This window comes from Gopherus flavomarginatus, chromosome 2 (assembly GCF_025201925.1).
Source record: "Gopherus flavomarginatus isolate rGopFla2 chromosome 2, rGopFla2.mat.asm, whole genome shotgun sequence".
Taxonomy (NCBI): Eukaryota; Metazoa; Chordata; order Testudines; family Testudinidae; genus Gopherus; species Gopherus flavomarginatus.
In genome coordinates this window covers 300,777,690-300,797,576 of record NC_066618.1, presented here as the reverse complement: position 1 = coordinate 300,797,576, position 19,887 = coordinate 300,777,690, and the positions used below count along the sequence as shown (strand labels likewise).

The 19,887-nt window shown below is 50.3% G+C and overlaps 1 protein-coding gene across 3 annotated transcripts in view; it reads left to right on the top strand.

Moving 5' to 3' along the window:
• HSF1 (heat shock transcription factor 1) overlaps positions 1–19,624 on the top strand; it is a 100,307-nt gene extending 80,683 nt beyond the window's left edge. For 2 of the 3 annotated variants that reach the window (XM_050939389.1, XM_050939391.1), the window contains exons 9-14: positions 517–747; positions 8,429–8,515; positions 14,642–14,747; positions 14,892–14,957; positions 17,367–17,436; positions 18,459–19,624. In XM_050939389.1, coding sequence (XP_050795346.1) covers positions 517–747; positions 8,429–8,515; positions 14,642–14,747; positions 14,892–14,957; positions 17,367–17,436; positions 18,459–18,664 — 766 coding nt within the window. In that variant the 3' untranslated portion in view covers positions 18,665–19,624. The remainder of the gene's footprint in view (positions 1–516; positions 748–8,428; positions 8,516–14,641; positions 14,748–14,891; positions 14,958–17,366; positions 17,437–18,458) is intronic. The other variant, XM_050939390.1, reaches the window with a different exon arrangement.
• The last annotated feature ends 263 nt before the right edge of the window (positions 19,625–19,887 follow it).

The window sequence follows — 19,887 nt, the reverse complement described above, 5'->3', positions numbered from 1 at the left end:
GAGAGAGTGGATCTCAGGCCTTGTCTACACATACCACTCCTATCCATATCAGTACGGTAGTGCTTAGACTGGGATAGCTTATCCCACAGGGTAGGAGAATAAGCTGTTTTGGCATATGGCACCTTTATACTGGGGTAACTCCATATATACTAGGGTTGTACCAATGAAACTATTTATTTATGAAAATAATTACATCCCTAAGCAAAATAATTATACTGCAAGTAAATCTGTGTGGGCCTGGTCTTAGATTGATTCACTTACCAAAGTCACAGTTGTGGGGGTTGGAAAAAGAGCACCTGGCAGCCTGTGGCACTGAGGCCAGGGGTTTGCTCTAGGGCACAACCAAGGAAAACACTTTGCCTTAGTTCACCACCCGAGTTCTAGCTAATCCTGTTTCAGGGACCAGCACTATGAGGGAGCCAGTGTCTGGCACTGGGACTTGTCTGCGTACCATGCAGAGCAGGGACTGGCAGACCATTGCTGCCTTGGTGACCATTCTCTTTCTGTTTCTCCAAGGAGCAGCCCTGTGGTCCGTATCAAAGAAGAGCCCCCCAGTCCCACCCCCAGCCCCCAGATAGAGGAGGCCAGCCCTGGGAACCCTCCTGCTGTTGAAACCCCCCTGTCTCCCTCCACTTTCATTGACTCCATCCTCCAGGAGAATGAACCCAGCACCACGGCCGCTGCCAGTGACAGCACCACGCAGCCTCAGCCCCCAGAAAAGTGCCTCAGCGTTGCCTGCCTCGACAAGTAAGTACCATGCCAGGACTCTGGCGCGTGCCTGGGCCCAGTTGGCCATGTCACAGCTCCACTAGTGGAGTGATGAAATTGCTAGTAACTGGCTTCCTGGAAATCAGTATTGCAATGTCTCTGAGTGCCCTGCAGATCCCATTGCTGTCCTGGGTGCAAATAGCCAGTGTGCAGTTTATTTTGCTTTCCTATTGCTGCTCTGCTAGGGGCAGTGAGTTCAGGCCGTCACCTGGTCCCACACAGTGATTTAGGGGACATGACCCCATGCAGGCAGGGATACAAGTACCAGGAACACCGGAGAAAAGGGGGTAGAGTTATTTAGCTAAATAAAATCATTGCGTTCAGATTGCCCATTCCGGCAGAGTACAAGTCAGCCAGACGTCACCGGTGCAGAACCAGGTAGATTGCAGCTCCCACTTCCTCCTGGGAGCCTGTGAGGCTTGCAGTGTGAGCATCCTTCCACTCAGATCAAGATGGAGAAGTGCATGCCTGGAACTGAAGTCTCTATGGCCTTTACCTCCGTATAAAGAGGAAAGTTGCTGTGAGCAGCATTTCACCAGTGGCCGGCGCTTTGGCTGCTCCTGCTGTGGTGCTGCTTGTGCGCTATCTTCTGCCTTTGCTTGTCACAGCTCTGCTTAATGTGACTCGAGGAAGAAGCCTTGCTTAGCCACTCAGGATTGCTCCTCTTGCTCCATCCATGGCCAATTATAGTCCCTCAGTCAGCCTTATTACCACTCCTGGATTCAGGTTGCTACTTCCTGGATGGCAAATTGATTGTTGCTAGGCAATAGTTCGCTGAGCTCTGGGGTCCCTTGCCTGCATCACCAAGCCGAGTTCAGAAACTTGACACCAGGTTTAGAGACAATCAACTAGAATGTGTTTGACAGGTATCCACTGGTTGAAAAGCAGAGCAAAATTCTTACCCAGTCCCTCCAGGCCAGATCCCAACTGTCTCCTACTCTCTCTGTAGTCTGTGCTGTAGGGAGAACAGAGTATCAGCGACACAGTCCTCTGCCTATGCCTTAGAGTGAGAGACTCCAGGAACTCAATCTATTTATCTTAACAAAGAGAAGGATATGGGGTAATTTGATCACAGTCTGTAAGTATCAACACAGGGAGCAAATATTCAATAACAAGCTCTTCCATCTAGCAGAGAAAGGTCTAACATGCTCCAATGGCTGGAAATGGAAGCTCGACAGATTCAGACTAGAAATTAGGTGTAAAATTTTAAGTGAGAGTGATTAACCATTGGAGCCATTTCCCACGGGTCGTGGTGGATTCTCCATCACATGAGAAATTTTAAATCAAGACTGGATGTTTTTCTAAAAGATCTACTCTAGGAATTATTTTGGGGCCGATCTCTGACCTGTGTTACACTGGATGATCACAACGGTCCCTTCTGGCCTTGGAATCTATTCATCTCTCTGTGAACACCAGAGCATAGTCCCTTTCTAAGGGTACGTCTACACTACAGGATTATTCCGATTTTACATAAACCGGTTTTGTAAAACAGATTGTATAAAGTCGAGTGCACGCGGCCACACAAAGCACAATAATTCGGTGGTGTGCGTCCCTGTACCGAGGCTTGCATCGATTTCTGGAGCGTTGCACTGTGGGTAGCTATCCCGTAGCTATCCCATAGTTCCCGCAGTCGTCCCCGCCCATTGGAATTCTGAATTAAGATCCCAAAGCACAATGGTGCAAAAACAGCGTCGCGGGTGATTCTGGGTTAATGCCATCACTCATTCCTTCCTCCGTGAAAGCAATGGCAGACAATCATTTTGCACCCTTTTTCCCTGGATTGCCCTGGCAGACGCCATAGCATGGCAGCCATGGAGCCCGTTTTGCCTTTTGTCACTGTCACCATATGTGTACTGGATGCCACTGACAGAGGCGGTACTGCAGCGCTACACAGCAGCATTCATTTGCCATTGCAAGGTAGCAGAGATGGTTACCAGTCGTTCTGTACCATCTGCCGTGCCAGTGTAAATTGGCGATGAGGTGACGGTTACCAGTCGTTCTGTACCGTCTGCTGCTGTCATGGGTGCTCCTGGCTGACCTTTGCTGAGGTCGGCCGGGGGCACAAAGACAAAAATGGGAATGACTCCCCGAGTCAATCCCTCCTTTATGTTGTATCTAAAAATAGAGTCAGTCCTGCCTAGAATATGGGGCAAGTGTACTAGAGACCAGTGTATCAGAGAACCAGAGAGCACAGCCGCTCTGTGTCAGATCCCACAGAAATGATGAGCTGCATGCCATTCTAGGGGGTGTCCCTGCAACAACCCCACCCGTTGCTTCCCTCCTCCCCCAACCTTTCTGGGCTGCCGTAGCAGTGTCCCCCATTTGTGTGATGAAGTAATAAAGAATGCAGGAATAAGAAACACTGACTTTTTAGTGAGATAAAATGAGAGGGAGGCAGCCTCCAGCTGCTAAGATAGTCCAGACAGGACATTAAATGGTGGAGGGGAGAGGAGCGCAGCATGCCGCTGCTATGATAGTCCAGGCAGTACAGAATCTTTTCTTTAGACATGAAGGGGTGGGGGGGGGGGCTGATGGAGTTCAGTCCCCAGTTGCTATGATGAGGACAGTTACCAGCTGTTCTGTACCATCTGCCGGGAATAACCGGCAGTCATTCCTGTTTTTACCCAGGCGCCCCCGGCCGACCTCACCTGAGGCCAGCCAGGAGCACTCACGGGCTGATGACGAGGACGGCTACCAGTCCTACTGCACTGTACCGTCTGCCACTGGGGAAGGGAGGGGAGAGGATGCTGTTGTTCAGTGCCCCAGCACTGTGTCTACCAGCTGCATGCAGTAGACATATGGTGACATTGAAAAAAGTCAAGAAACGATTTTTTTCCCTTTTCTTTCACAGGGAGGAGAGGGGGAGTAAATTGACGAGCTATACCCTGAACCACCCCGGACAATGTGTTTGACCCTACAGGCATTGGGAGCTCAGCCAAGAATGCAAATGCTTTTCGGAGACTGTGGGGACTGTGGGATAGCTGGAGTCCTCAGTCCCCACTCCCTTCCTCTGAGCGTCCATTTGATTCTTTGGCTTTCCGTTACGCTTGTCACGCAGCACTGTGCTGTGGACTCTGTCTGTCATAGCCTGGAGATTTTTTTCAAATGCTTTGGCATTTCGTCTTCTGTAACGGAGCTCTGATAGAACAGATTTGTCTTCCTATATAGTGATCAGATCCAGTATCTTCCGTACGGCCCATGCTGGAGCTCTTTTTGGATTTGGGACTGCATCGCCACCCATGCTGATCAGTGCTCCATGCTGGGCAAACAGGAAATGCAATTCAAAAGTTTGTGGGGCTTTTCCTGTCTACCTGGCCAGTGCATCCGAGTTCAGATCGGTTTCCAGAGCGGTCACAATGGTGCACTGTGGGATACCGCCTGGAGGCCAATACTGTCGATTTGCGGCCACACTAATCCTAATCTGATATGGTAATACCGATTTCAGCGCTACTCCTCTCTTCGGGGAGGATTACAGAAACCAGTTTAAAGAGCCCTTTATATCGATATAAAGGGCCTCGTTATGTGGAAGGGTGCAGCATTAAATCAGTTTAACGCTGCTACAATCGGTATAAACGCGTTGTGTAGACCAGGCCTAAATTGCAAAAAAACAATTTTGAAAAAGTAAATTTGGTTTCAGAGCAGCAGGGGATGGTAGGGAGCTCTCAGGTCAGGTCTGTCATGGTGACTCACTCAGCTTATTGTCCTGAGGTGAGACATTTCTAGTCACCTGATGAGCTTGCTGCTTTCAAGTCTTCAGTGTATTTTAGATCAACATGAGGGAAGCCCAAAAAAGAAACCATAAAGAATCTGATTGTTCTTATAAAGACGTATATGGAGTCAGAGATAGCACTGAAGCTGTAATCGTTGTGAACCTGCAACATCCCTACTTGTCCCTCTGTGAACATGCCCAGGTCTCGTTTTCCCCCAAGCTTTGTTCTCCCAGCACGTACTGATGGGCCAGCTGAGCAGCAAAAGAGTAATGTTATCCAGAGCAGGAGATCAGAAGTTCTGAGTCTTTATTTTACTGAGTTCAACCCAAATTCAGTGCACCCTCTACACTGGAAATCATGAAGAAATCTGTCCTGCTGTCTGCTTGAAGCACAAGGCCATTCAGGTTGTTCGTGTACATTTCACTTCTTGTCAGGATTCATTCAAGAGACACGTGGGTTTCTGTAATCATTCTCTGACACTGCTAAATGTTTCCCCGTGAATCTGGTTCCTGCTGTGTCTTCTGAATCTGGCAATCTTGATGTCATTCTAACTGGTATCAACTTAGGCAGGTGTCAGGCAGTTCAAGGCCAAATCAATCAAACACTCTGCGTTCATTAGTAATAATTACTCCGCACCAAAAAAATGTTAGCTTAGAGTAAAGGCTGCTGAAGTAATTTCAAATACTCCATATGCAAAAGACAGAACAATAACAAATACCATCAAAAATGTAGCTATGAAAGAGACTGGAAATGACCCATTCCGGGGATTTAAATAAATATTTTCTTACTCGGACAGTTCAAATCTTGATTAACAACTGTGTTAACAAGTTCCAATAACAACTTTAATTTTGACTTGCAAACGTACTTACAAACGCTCCAATGTATGCATCACCCCTGTGAGTCTCTCTTGGTCTATGGATGGTAGGTATAGCCTTAGCAGTGGATGTGTGGTAAGAGGAAGAGTTTGTAATTTTGCTTAGATCCACATCTGGAAGTCTGAACTGTGAGATTAAGTCATTTATAAGTGAGAGGGATCCAAAACAGGCTCAAAACCAGCTTTATGGGTTTTTAAAAGTTTAGTTTCTAAGTGATTCGTGCCCCTAAACTACAGAACTGGTTCGCTTCAAGCTTTCACAGAACATGTTCCCGTCCCCAAAAGTGAGCAGGGATCCCATTTCTTTTCATGTTCACTTGTAGCAGATTAAAATCCTGATTTCACTGAACCATTGAACTCAGCCTTACATCATGGAGTGCCTACAGCTGCCTTGGTAATGTGTAATGTTTTCTGCGGGATCTTCCACCTTTGGACAGGACAGGAGCAGCCATATTTTTCCCAGTTGAGGACCACGTTGGCCACTTGCCAGGAGTCTAAGGACCGCACTTAACTTGTGTGAACTGGAGGATGTGGGGGCTGTTAGCTGCATTGTGGAACTCTGAGGCCCATGTTCAGACCATCTGTGTCGCAAGGAGTCAGAAAATGCAGGCTCTCCCCCGCTTCTCGGCCTGGGGGCAGACCTGTCGCTGGGGTGCACTAGGTTAGAACCTTTGCACCCCATTTATGCAAAGAATAAAATGGGCAATTCCAGTTGTCTTTAAGCACTGACAGGCAGCTCAGCAAAAGCTGTAAACACGACCATTGAAAAGAGCTGGACGTGCAGTAAAAGTGGCAGCTGACGAGTGCTCCTGGCTCCTTGAGACTAGGCTGCAGGCTCTGAAGGGGCAGGCAAAGAACACAGAGCATCTCTGACTCTGCCTCAGTGGCAAGTGAGACACACACCCATCCTAGGAACATATGCTGCCTCTTCCTCTAGGTCTCTCCCTTTCTGACTTGTTATTAACCTGCAGGTAACGCTTTGCTCACCTTGTCTGTTTGCATCTGGGAAGCTCCATTGGAGAGCATGACAAAGTGAAGGAATCTGGCCAGTGAGATTTCCCAGCCAGTGAGGAATCCCAGAGCACCCCGTCACTCAGAACTCATACTCATTTTTATGATAATACTAAGCAACAAAGAGTCCTGTGGCACCTTATAGACTAACAGACATACTGGAGTATTCACCCACGACAGCTCATGCTCCAATCTGTCTGTTAGTCTATAAGGTGCCAGAGGATTCTTTGCTGCTTTTACAGATCCAGACTGACATGGCTCCCCCTCTGATACAAGATACTAGTACTATCTCTTACCATTATTACTAAGATAATAATCCTGTCTCTTACAATATCGTGGCAGTTCCCCAGGCCAGTGCCCCATTGTGCTGCACACAGATCAATAGAGACGGTCTGTCCCAAAGAGCCGACAAGCTACCTATAAATAATAAAAGGGAAGGCCCATTTATTTTGCTGTGCCCACACGTCTCTGGGTTTGGATGGCATTTGCCTTTGCTCTAGTGCCTCCCAGCACCCTGTATGCGTTTGAGTTCCTCTGCGTAAGTGGACACCTCATCTGCTGTTACTTCCACACTAGATAACCTCAGACAGGTGACTTTTCTTCTGATACCAAGATCTGAGCCTCATTTTCCCTCGTACCAGAATTACACACAAGCCCCCCCCCCCCCCCCCCCCCCCCAGTCTGCGTGAGCAGAGTGTCAGTAGGATTCCAGAAAAGGCCAGGATGCCCAGTGGGAAGGTGTTGAAGCCAATACTGAGTCAAGCTGAGATTCTGAATAAAAGTGGGTGAGCTGCTAAGTGAAATGTTGGGAATAGGCTGCATTAAAGGGGCCACACAATGCTTAGCATGTCCCCAGGGGGAGGTCAGACCCACGTCAGAGTCTGCTCACTATGCTGTGCTAAGTGACTCTGTCTCTCCTGGAGTCCCGACCTGTGGGCAGAGTTCACCATTTGGTGCTCACCCCCCAGCTTGTGAGACCAGAAGAGCTGCATGCACTAGTGAAACACCTGCACTGCCCCAAGCCGTAGGCAGTACTCAGTGTCCTTTCCATGAGGCCTCTCATAAGCGTCCAAGTGTGTGCATGTTGTGCTGAGATGCAGCTGTCAAGGCAGAGGGTTAGTGATGATAGGGGGCCTTAATGTGCAGCAGGGGCGTTCAGACTCCTGCACTGAATAAAGCAGTGGCAGCTTGCCAGTAATCCTACAGCAACAGCTAATTTCCATTGCATGGAGCAAGTTTCATTTGCCTTCATCTTTAGTAGAGAGGTGCAGCCCGCAAGGCTGTAGGTTCCAGTCATCTTGATCCAGGCAACCCGCGAGAGATCATACTTGTAGAAATCTGCAGGTCACATTTTGGCCACCCCAGAGTACAAGAATGTCACATCTCCGGTGGCTACACTGCGATGCATGTTATAAAGGGAAAGCTGAGAGTGAAGTTCAGTACGTGCCCAAACTTTACCCAGCTGAGGGCCACAAAAGCAACTTCTCACGAGCCAAAGCCTTTTGAATGGAGAAGGATGCTGCCATGTGTAACATTAATGTAGAGCTATATCCCAGGGAGACTGCAGTCCATCTTGGCCCAAGCAACCATCCATTCAGATTAAAATGGAGCATCACACACTGGCCCCTGTGTTCTCAGGGGGTTAAAGGTCCATCTGGAAAATGACAAGAGACTATGATCCATGAGTTAGAATGCCCCAGTGCAGCCCTTAGCCATCCCTGAGGTACAGCAGACCCATCTCAGAAGTAGTTGTCTGGCTGAGAACCTTCTAACTGAGCATGGCTGTGATGGAATTGTGCTGTCCTCTGGCTTTCTTTTGCGGGGAATGTTCATTTTTGGTTTTCATTGTTAATAACAATTTTGTCTCAGCCTTGGAATTGCTGGGCTGCCCAGGAGAGCCCTGTGATAACTTGGGTGCAGTGCAGTGCATGCCACTTTAGCTAAAGCACAGGAGCATGGTTGATTAACTGTTCTTGCCTTTGAAAGTAACAAATGTTTCATTCCTGAAAGTGTCTGATTCTGAGTCTTTTGAATCTAGCATTCCTCTTCTCTTTGTATTTTTCAGTTTGACTCGCACTCCGCAGATGTCAGAAGTCACTCGTCTTTTCCCCAGTTCTTCCACTTCCTCACTTCATTGCAGATCACAGCAAGGGTTAGCATTTCAATAGCCTGATGTCTGAGGCATTGCAGTCCTGGGCAGGAAAGCAGGAGAACAGTGTGCTGCACGGAGAGCTGTCCTTGCTTTGAGGTCAGCTTTCCCTACAGTAACTAGCTTATAAGCAGTTCTTTGGAGTCCATATCACAAAAAAACACTACCAAACCTGGCACTGGATGGCAGCCTTGTTGGCCAGCTCCACACAGAGGCTAAGTATTGAATGGGCCATGGAGACTGAGCTCCTTTCTCATCCCTCCGGGTGGTCTTGGCAGGGTGGTGCAGGGAAGGCTTTATTGGTGTTGCTGATGCTCTGTCTCTTTTGTGGATGACAGAGATAGCCGTAAGAGCTGCTTTTGGGGACTGGGACTTGGGTTTTCGTTCCTTGGGGTCGGAGCAGTCATCGGTGTCCAGGAATAGGAGCCCACAGTCAGAGCAGAAGTCGGAGGTCAGGGGCCAGAGTCAAGGATCTTTGGAAGTTAGGAATGGGGGCCTAGGGTCAGAGCCGGCTTACCTGGAGTGAGGCAAGACAGCAGCAAGGTTGGGGCCAAGCCAGGAGCAATGGCTGGAAATAAGCAGGCATAGGAGATATCACAAGCCTTGAGCAGCTGCCGAACTGGTGCTGCTGCTGGGCTGAAGAGCTGGTCTGCTGATTCTGCCTGCCAGTCAGGCAGCCCAGTATGGCGGGAACATGCTCGTTAGATTGCCCAGAGACTGGCTCTGCTGCAGGACCAGATTCCTGACAGCTGCCAAGCTGGCATCTTTAGCCTGCGTGAAATTCAGTCAGATGAAAAATGAATCATTTCAGTGGAATCCAGTGTGAGCCCAGGGCTTGAATGATTTCATGTAATAGTGAAGGAACAATGAAACTCCCCACTGCAGCCAGCACCATGTACTAAGGTGCATTGTTAGTGAGACCATAAAGTAGATGCAAGAGAGATAAGGCCTCCTCGGTGTGACATTAGATTGCCACAGTCTGGCCTGTCTTATTGCTGCCAGCAAGCGGAACCTCTGGGAGGGAAATTGTTGCAGTGACCAGAAGTAATCCAGAGATTTTTCTCTTGGTCCTTAAGTTCAGAGCATTGGCGATAACAGTGCAGTGCCCAACCAGGGTCTTACTTTTAAGCTATTTGCAATAAAATGTGTAGATGACAGCTTGTAATTAGTAGAATTAAAGTTTGGAAGGACACAAATGTGTGAAGGCGAAGTGAAGGTTGGGCTCCTGGGTGTGAGAGCTGCTCGTTGCTAACGCAGTACGTGTTAGCTGTGTTTTGTGGGGAACCGAGGCACCCGGCACTGACGCTTTACAGCTCCACTAGAGAGCCTTGCTGTGGTTAGCAAATGTGTCCCCATTCCCACTGTAGACTACACAACTTAAAGTAAACCGGGGCGGTAAACATTGTCTTGTGGCAGACACAAGCCAATTAGGCAACTGCTGGCTGAGCACAACACATGTAAAAGTATAGTTGTAGTGCAAAGAAAGAGTGATTATGATGCTGTCATAATGGACGGACATGTCTAATTATCTCCCGGGGTGGCCATATCCAAACTTGCTCAGTTTACAAGTCAAAAGAGGTTTTTTCTCCCTGCCAGCCGTGCAAATTCACCATGGGGACTGAGGCAAGCTGCATTCTGTCTGCCTCCTACGATCAGAACTTCACTGACAGTGCATGAAGCAGAACATAATCCGACTTGCTTCCTATAGTATGTAGAGCAGGGATGGGCAAACTTTTCGGCCCGAAGGCCACATTTGGGTGGAGAAATTGTATGCAGGGCCATGAATGTAGGGCTGGGGCAGGAGGTTGGGGTGCTAAGTGCGGGAAGGGGCTCAGGGCAGGGTGTTGGGGGCTCAGGACAGGGGATTGGGGTGTGGCAGGGGGTTCGGGGAGTGAGCTCTGGCCCAGTGCTGCTTACCTGGAGCAGCTCCGGTGTGGCAGCAACGTGCAATGGGGCTAAGGCAGGCTCCCTGCCTTCCCTCTGCCCTCCTCCCTCCCCCAGGGGCCGCAAGGACGTGGCGCTGGCCACTTCCAGGAGCGGTGCTGGGCCAGGGCAGGCCGGGAGCCCACCTTAGCTCAACAGCGCCACGGGCTTGGCAATCCCGCTGGTCGGATCCAAAGCCCTCAGGGGCCACAGTTTGTCCACCCCTGATGTAGAACCACCAGCATCAATGCGCGTACCTGCCCACAGAGAGCAGATCTGTTGAATAAGAAGGTGCTGTTTTTACATAGCTACTTCTCAGACTATGAAACAGCCCACACAAAGAGAGACCACACAGCATGCACTAACCCACATCGCTTCCTCAGACGGAAAATCAGATAGCGAGGGTGTCATGATAGCATGTGTTCTATCTGCCAGGCTGCCCCTGGGAGCCGAGGAGCTGGTGCTGGAGTGAAGTGTGGTGTACAGCAAAGGTTTGGTATTCTTATGAGGGAGCTAGCAGTCAGAACAGAAAGAGACGAGAGGCTCTTAGCAGTGGTTCCAGAGAAGATGCACTGTTTTCTGAAGTGTATGTGAATGGAGAATGTGACTGGTGAAGCATATCCAGAGCTTTCATTCAAGAGCCCTCTGATGGGTTCATTTAAGCGTATAAATCTGTCCTGAAATCATAGCTTTTAACTGCACCGTGATTCATGTACCTGGGGACAGACAAACCTACTATACATTAGTCTGGTTCATTCTCCAAAAATGCAGCTGTTATTTCATAGATCTTACTACTGGGTCACATGGCCTCCAGCCTGAGCCGCCTGGGTGTTCTGCCTCATGTCAGAATTCCCTGTCTCCACTCAGCAGTCCTGCGCTTCCAGGCACTCAGCGCTCACAGTGATGACAGCTGCTGTGTCTCACAGCTACTTCTGGCTCTTCGGTTTCCAGGACGTGTGCACGCTGCTCTTTCTGCCAGGTGTGTGGATCAGGAACCCTCTTCGCCAGAGGATCCGACTTGAACTGGAACTAGTCTCCTTCCACAGTGCTGAAATGAGTCTTCTGACCTCTCTCCCATACTCAGAGGTCAGCATGTCTCTCTCCCCCTTGCCCCTTTTGAGTTCCCTCAGACCATCCCCCTCGAGTTGGCGAAATGCAGAGACACTGGGGCAAGCCTTACTAGACTCTTCAGGTTCCATCCTTCTCAGGGCCACATGCACTGCCCTCCCTCTGAACTTCCTTGGAGGCAAGCGTCGTTGTGCACTCCTCTTACTCCCACCCGGAGTACACTGAGGAGGTTAGAGTATGAGTGCATTGCTCATTACTCCTCCCTGCCACAGAGCGTTTGGTGACAGAGCCAGCTGGAGAGTGCAGTTCAGAGACCTCAGAGCCTGAGTTCAGGAAGAGGGGTTTACCTGTTAGCAGTGTGAGAACCAGGCTGTATCACCAGGATTAGAAAACACAGGGACAGAATTCCTTTCTCTCCTCCAAGAGCTGCAGGGAGATTTTAAGAAGCTGCTCTGGAAGGGCTTGGAAGTGGTTTGAAACTCCTGAATATTCCAATCCTAGTTTTGCCACTGACTTGTTATTTGACCATGGTTAACTCTTTGCTCTGTGTGTCTGCCCTCCAAGCCCCCTGGCAGTAAAGAGACTAGCTGTGTTCAAATGTCATAGCTTCATTCCATCCTCACTTCGTGACCCTTGGCATCCCCAGTCCATGCTAGTCAAAGCTGTTTTCTAACGAGGGTTGCTGGAAATACCTCAGATCCTGCAGCACATTCCTGGTACTATGTACTGAAGGCTTCAGGACTGGCTTGGAAATCCGTGCAGAGTATGCTCTTTGGGGAACATACACAGCTAAGTGACTTATCTGTGCAGAGCCTTGGCCTTGGAAGAGCTGCAAAATCTCTTTGTGACTCCTGGTTATATACCCAGGGAAACTAAGAGAGGAGTGTGTTCTTGGTCCTTGTCTGTGCCCTGCTTTTCCTGCGTCCGCTAGCAGTATTCCTGCCGTGGGATCGTATGGTTATTCTGACAACGTAATCGTTTCTGCAGTTAGATTTTCTTAGCTGGGAGATGTGAATTTGCAGCATCTGTTACCAGCAGTGATGACAGACAGTCTTGGTTAGGTGGTTGGTGTCACCATTCTTTGCAGGCAGCTGATACTGTAACTGCAAGATTTTTGCGGCATTATTTTCCTTGAAGGAAGGTAATTGTGAAGACATTCGAAATGGCCAAGGAGGTTCTCTGTTCTGCAGGACACTCCCTGGCCACAGGAGTTGGAGAAACAAACACTAGCCAGATGCAGGTTTCCAGAGAGAAGGGAGAAGTAGCTTTTGTGTAGTTTTTCACTCTTCTTTTTGGTGGCATTTATAGCATCATGCTGCCAACACAGGCAGTGTGGAGCAGATGACGGATGACTGCTCCTTCTGAGCTTGCTTTGCACTACCCCAGCACATACGTGTTTCTCTGCTGTCTTCCTCTTCATTCGTCAGGAGTGCAGCATCTCCTCAGCTGAGCTCCAGACAAGCACTGGCTCTGTGTTGTCAGAACACCTGGGCTGAAGACACCTGAAAGGTTTTTTGACCCACCGCACGTTTTCAGTCCTTGTCCGTCACCATCTCCAGGAGCCAGTGAGATTCCTCACAGGACAGAAGAGCCTGGCGGTGCTCATCGAACCTGGAACCTTGTGTTCAAGCATGCTTCCAGCATGCTAGAGCTGAGACTTCCACTGCAGACTTTCGGAGCGCTCTCCTGAACAGGCAGGCCTTGCTTTTCTTGGGTTCCAAGCAGCATGCAGCTAGGAATCAACCCAAAATACAGCTCCTTGGTGCAAGGAGTAGTAATAGTGCCATGTCTCCCTCCCAGCATGGAGTGCCATCCACTTGGGACAGGAGCTCACGCTCTGGGTTTCCGTGGCCCACAGATGAAGCCACGATGGGCCACATCTACCACTGCTGAACTCCACTAACCTCAGTGGGCTTCTGCGCAGCCCAGTGTTCCCAAGGCACAGACCCTGAGAAGAGCAGTCCTGGCATTCGTGAATATTTCTGAGAGAAAGTGATCCCAGCCTGCACCCAAGTGTCTGGGAAACGTGCAGATTTATGCCATCTGTTTGCTCCAGCTACTCTAGAACATCAGGAACATCAGTGGTATGAACATCAAGGAACAGGAATAAGAAGCCACCCCAGGAGATGTTCAGGAATTGAAGCCAGCTCCCCCACTCCTTCGTTCCCACTTCAGCTTTGATTATTATCTTTTTGCTATCCAGATAACCGTCAGCAAAATCTACCAGACCCAGGTCTGTGTCAGTTCAACTCTAGTCCTCCCAGGACAACCTACCTCCTAGGAATTACTTGGTCTCCCCTAAGACAGGGCCTGGAGAGTCAGCCATGTTTGTCACTCAGTCCGCCTGACCTGGTTAACACTGAGCCGTTATCCTGAGCTGTTGCTGTTAGATTATGATCGTGGTATGATTTCAGGGAACCCAGTGCTTTACACATTGTACATGTACATACATCCTCACATGCCCGTTAGCCATGCAGAGGTGCGCACAGGCTGGGATGTTTGCTTTCCCAGATGAGAGGGAACGACTCCAGTTATCTTTAGTGTCATGGGGCAAATCAGTAGCTTTTGTTATGATGGCATGAGACTTTTCTAGTGCCCGTTCCACGGACAGGGCTTTTATCAGACCAGTACAGGGCTCTTGGAACCACTTTTCCCCAGACTGATGTCAGCAGGGCTTTTACCCTCTTGCCCCATATCAGCTATGGCAGGGCTGACAACACTGAGGTACCTGGACCAAAGAACGAGTCCAAAGTATCTGGCTGTAGAGGTGCAGAGTATAATGAGACCCTGTCCTAAATGGTGTTAGGCGTCCTAGTGCATTCTGGGAATATTAACCATATGTGTTATCATAAGACACCCACTGTTTGTTCGTCATCTGAGTTGCTGGCCCTTACTGCTCTCGGCAGGAACAGGCCGGGTGAGAGCCTTGTTCTGGTCGTGTGTCAGCATACCTGAGCTCACTGGCAAGGACAGAACTGAAGGCTGGCACACATGGGTAATTAGCCAGGAGTCCAAACTCTGCTTTCCTGCTCAGTTTTAATAAAGGTTTTGTTCCCGGGGTTGAGAGAGTCCCCTGTGTGAGCCCAGAGGAAGTCTGCTAACCTTGACCTGGGCTGTGTTCTCCTTTCTGTGACGCAGGAACGAGCTAAATGACCATCTGGATACCATTGATTCCAACCTGGATAACCTCCAAACCATGCTGACCACGCACGGCTTCAGTGTAGACACTAGTGCTCTGCTGGATGTGAGTATCTCAAACCCTCCCTCCCAGAGCAGGGACCGAGCTGTGGCCTGCGGTACCGTGTGTGTCAGGGCAGCGTCCACTGAATTTCCACAGCGTGTCTGGGGTGTTTTCCTTCCCTGCACTAATAGTTCTTTCCTTTGGCAGCTGTTTAGCCCTTCAATGACGGTTACAGACATGAACCTTCCCGACCTGGACAGCAGCCTTGCGAGTGTGAGTAGCTGTGAAACATCCCTCCATGCACACACAGCTGCCAGAACAAAGTGCCTTGTGCCGCTCTGCAGCAGCCCCTGCACCTGGTGAAAGGAAGGCCCTGACAGGCTCTGAAGGGAGTCCAGGCCAGCCCCAGGCCACAGTGTGGGGGGAGAGTCTCTGTCAGCCCTGGGAGGGCTTGCGGCGCCACCAGGCAGAAATCATTCCGTTAGCACCAAGGCTTCCTCTGACTGATTCATTCAGGGAGCAGATGTGCCTCGTCACTCACACTGCGCTAAGTAGGTGCTGAGACTTCATCTCTCAGGCCAGCCCTGCTCCCTCAGCACTGAGCTGCACTGAAGCCCATAGAACTGCATGTGGTTTCCATAAACCCTCCCTTCTGCTTTGTAAACCTTCAGAAGAGGTTTCCCTTAAAGGCAGATTCCAGTGATTTCCACAGCATATTGTCGTATTCGTTATTGCACGTACTTGCACAGCGCCAGCAATGCGTCCGTGCTAGAGAAGAGCTCTGTGCAGCTCGAAGGCATGTCTCTCTCCCCAACAGAAGCTGCTCCACTAAAAGATAGTTACCTTCCTCCTCCCCTCCCCCCGTCTCAGTGCTGAACAGCCAGTCCCGGCCCTGAGATGCTCACAGGCCCAATGCTGCTATAGAGACACTCATCTGGATGTAATGGGCCAGTGTAGCCACCCCATAGTTCAGACTGATCCTAACTTGCAACTATAAGATCCGTTTTTAACTTCCTTGTAACTTGTCCCAAAAATGACTGGGTCCCCTGAGCTCTCCTAGGCCAGGCAGGATTTGTCTGGGAGGTTTGGTAACCTTCAGAAAAGGGGGGTTGCAATTAAGGTATTTCACAAATATCCATCATTCCCTTTCTGAACATTTTTCCTAGCTTCCTACCCCAAAAATGGCTTGGCCCCAAACACCAGGTGTCTGGCTGAGTCAGATGGGGGCCTCTGAGTGTTACTGGGGGAGAGCTGGGGGATCACAGAGACCTGTGTCATGTTTATAACGTTGACTCTGTAAATTATTTAAACTGCCCTTCTGCTGAGTCCTGGCTCTGCAGCAAGGGCTGCTCTGCAGAGAAAGAGGTGGGGCCTGGATCGGGTGGGATGTGGCTAGGATTCTTGGGGGCAGGGCAGGGCAGGTGGGATGGTGAAGAACAGGGGAAATGATATGGCTGTGGGGTTGGATCCCTAAACTGTTCACTTCTAGACTGTCCAGCCTTTGGGTTTTTAGGGAAGCTGTTGAGTATTTGTAAGTGAGATTTGTTGATGGGCTTTTAACTGAGCTCCTCTAAAATTTACAGCTTAACTCTTCAGCTAACGAAGTGGTTTGGATCTATGTGCAGTATGTATGTCATAGTTCTCTCTTCTCGGATGCGGGGATGGACACTTGGTTTGCTCCTGTCCTCACTTTGCCTTTGCACTGCTCTAAATCTCTGTGCTGGGGACAGGTTCCCAAGGTGTGGTGGGGTTGAGTCCAGAGAGCTGGGTGAGTGCACATGGGGTCAGCTTCTGACTGCGAGATAGAGTTAAAAGAAGCTAAATATACATTTAAACGTCCTCCTAAGGTGGCTTTTCCATGGAAGCAGTTGCTGCAGTGACGACAGGCACACGAACCCATGAGGCAGTCCCTGCATTAACCAGTTTTCCACACTATGAAAAGGTTGAAGAACCCCTGATCCAAACGCAGCAGCCTGTCTGGTCCTGGGATTAGCAGCGATTCCCCTCAGAGACTGTCAAGCCTTAGACTGACCCAGTTTTCTTTACCCCCCTGGGGCAGTTACTTGAACGTTGGGACCGTCAGGGGCGTTCTGCCATTTCCCGCGGCTCTCTCCTGTTCTTACAGCCCTACAAATCTACTGCTTCCCAGCCGAGCCTGGTTCTTACTGCAGGGCTGTGTCCAAAGGCCACGCTGACCATTCACCAGCAGCATGAGGCGTGCTCTTGCCTTTCGTGCTGGTAACAATAAGACTTTGCATAAAACACGTTCTGTTGCAAGCATGTTCTGAGGGCTGCCCATGGAGACTACAGATCCCAGCATGCAATATGGCTTCCTGCTCAGATCAAGGTGAGCACTGCAGGCAGCAATCTGCAGTGTCTCAGGCCACATCTATATGAAAAGCAGAGCTGGTCCATATAGTTCTCCAAGGCAGCCTTGGTCATCGGGAGACTGGAGCAGGCTGAACAGACTCCACCAGAGCCTGCAGTAGCTCACCGATGATATTCGCTAGCTCCCAGACTATTTTAGTCTCCTGCCTGCTGGCACTTCCACATTACAAACCACAGCTGTGTGTGCACTTCCCTGAGGTACCCAAGGGAGAGGTCCCTTCCCTCTCCCGGCTCCCTATGCAAAGGAGTTTGACTTGTGTAGTGCACTTAGCAGCCCAACTTGTCTCCCCACAGATCCAAGATCTCCTCTCATCCCAGGAACAGCAGAAACCTGCTGAGACAGAGGCCAGCACCACAGACATGGGTAAGAAGGCCCCTGCCCCTGCATCCTCCCATTAGTGACCCGTGAGCAGAGGGGTCAAGGCCCAGTGTCAGGATCTCTCCAGGCAGCAGCAACTCTCTCAAAGAAACATTGATGATCAAGTCTAGGTGTGCATATTGTCACTGTGCTGCTTGGACCCCGGCATCTAGGTAGGGGCTCTCCCTTGGTTCTCCATATTCTCCAGGGGCCTGTGCCCCCAAGATGGTAACTTTTGGCTCTTCCTTCACCATCACCACCACCCCGGCTGGGCATGCAGCCTCTGGTGGTAACCTGTGCGTCCCCCTTCCCTTTCGCAAGCTGGGCCAGGGGATGTCTCCCTGGAGGCATGTGTTCTTGAGCTGGTAACCAGTGCGTTCTGAGCAGGCATCAAAGTTTTCACCAACCAGTTTCCATCTCTCTCCCTGTTGTAAATCTTGATCCCCCTCCTTGTACTGCAGGTGACTCTTGTCTGTGACTGCAGGGCTGCTTCCTTCTCAGCTTGCCATGTGCACCCTTTTCTTTCCCCGGAAGCTGCACCTCTCCTCTCCTGGCCTCCGATGGCGCGAGTGAGACAGGTCCCAGCTAGCTACCTGCTGACACACCAGCCCCACCGGGCAGAGTTCGTTTCAAAAGCAGGCCCCTCTATGTGCTGCTCACACTGCTGAAGGGTGAGGCCCATGAGCCCCCTGGGCATGTCTTCTCCCCAGTCCAGAGACAGCATGCTCTAGGGTCTGAGCTGGGAACCAGACCCTCCTCCACACTGATTCCTGCTCGGCCAGGGACGTGCTGAGTGGCCATGTGCCCAGGTCCCAGCTGTAACCCGGGGGTGTCCCTGAGCTGCCTTTCAGGGGCTGGGAGATAAGCAGTTACTGTTGGTAAAGCCCATTCACGTTCTGCTCCCGGTGCTCAGCTCTTTGCTAAGAGGCTACTCAGATGTCTCCTCTCCCCCCAGCGTTTGGCCCTGAGCCTGCAAGTCCTTCCTCCCCACTGAGATCCCCCTTCTAACGCAAGCCGTCTCCTTGCAGGAAAGCAGCTGGTGCACTACACAGCTCAGCCCCTCTTTCTGGTGGACTCGAGCGCTGTTGACATGGGGAGCGGAGACCTGCCCATCTTCTTTGAGCTGGGGGAAGGGCCATATTTCACTGATGGCGAGGAGTACTCGGAAGACCCCACCATCTCTCTCCTATCGGGGACTGAGCAGTCCAAACCCAAGGACCCTGCCGTATCCTAAGGCTGAGTGCGAGAATACGCTCTAAAGGGAAATCCAGCCACCAGCCTCCTTGCTTTGCACAGACATTGAAAGCTCTAAACACCCTTCGGTCCATGTTTGCTTCCCCCGGCACTGTGAGGATTTCATTTGTGTGTGTGCTTAATGAGGTGTTTTGAAATCTGCTTTAGATTCTAGCCACCCGGTATAGTGCTCTTCCAGGTTGGCAGTCTTGGGGGGCTGAGCAGTGCTGACCCCTGTGCTGTGGTTGTCATCCGACCAGCCAGAGAGGCTAGACAGGCACCAGGGCTTGGAAGTGCAGGCGGGAGATCTGGGTTGTCACAGGATAGCTAGTCACTAAGTGAGATTGTGTTTCGTTCTGCACTCCAGGTGAGGAGGGTGACCATGCCCTACACAAGATCCCAACAGTTGGCGAAGGTCGGCAGGTGCTTCGCCCCTGCCATGGAGACGGGGCGTGGCGGCAGGGCCGCACGATGCTCCCAGGCATGTAGAAGGGGTTGTGGGTTTGCGGCGGGGAATACCCCCTCCCCCCAGTGAGGTGGACGTGGTGTTTTTTAAAGCTGGCGCTGATGGGCTGGGTCCCTTGGTGGTCTCTGCCACGCAGTTGGCTCCCTGCTGCTCTGTGTGTGCGTGGCAGGACCCCTCGGCTCCCCCAGCCCAGCCACGGAGAAGCCGAACTTCCTCTTTTCTTTTCTCTTGATCCGTGTGTGTTTCTTTTCTTCGTGTTGTTTTTTGGTTTGGTTTGGTTGTTTTTGCTTAGCAGTAAAAATTTGTACATTTACACTTCAGATTGTTAATAGTAAAAACTGTATTTTGGATTTTTACATGAGAGAAGAAGTGCCCACTTCTATCTATCTATCTATCTATCTATCTATCTATCTATCTATCTATCTATCTATCTATCTCTGTATATATAAATATCTATATATACATACAAATATCTATAAAACAAATGGCCTCTCATCTGGCGGCTCCTCTGTGGTCGAAAGCTTTATTTTTGTCCTCTGTGTTGGGGGAGTGAAGCTGGCGGAGAAGGTCCTAGGCACTAGCCATGGTCCTGAGAGCTGCTTGGCTTCCCCTGTAACTGCCCTTTGCAGCCCTGGACGCTGATGCGTGGGCCTGGCTCCAGGTGCTGGGTGCTCTGCCTTTGGAGCAGCAGCTTGAGCTGTTACCCCCCTGTCCATAAGAGCCGACATTCCTGCTTCCAGCTTCAGCAAAAGAAAACA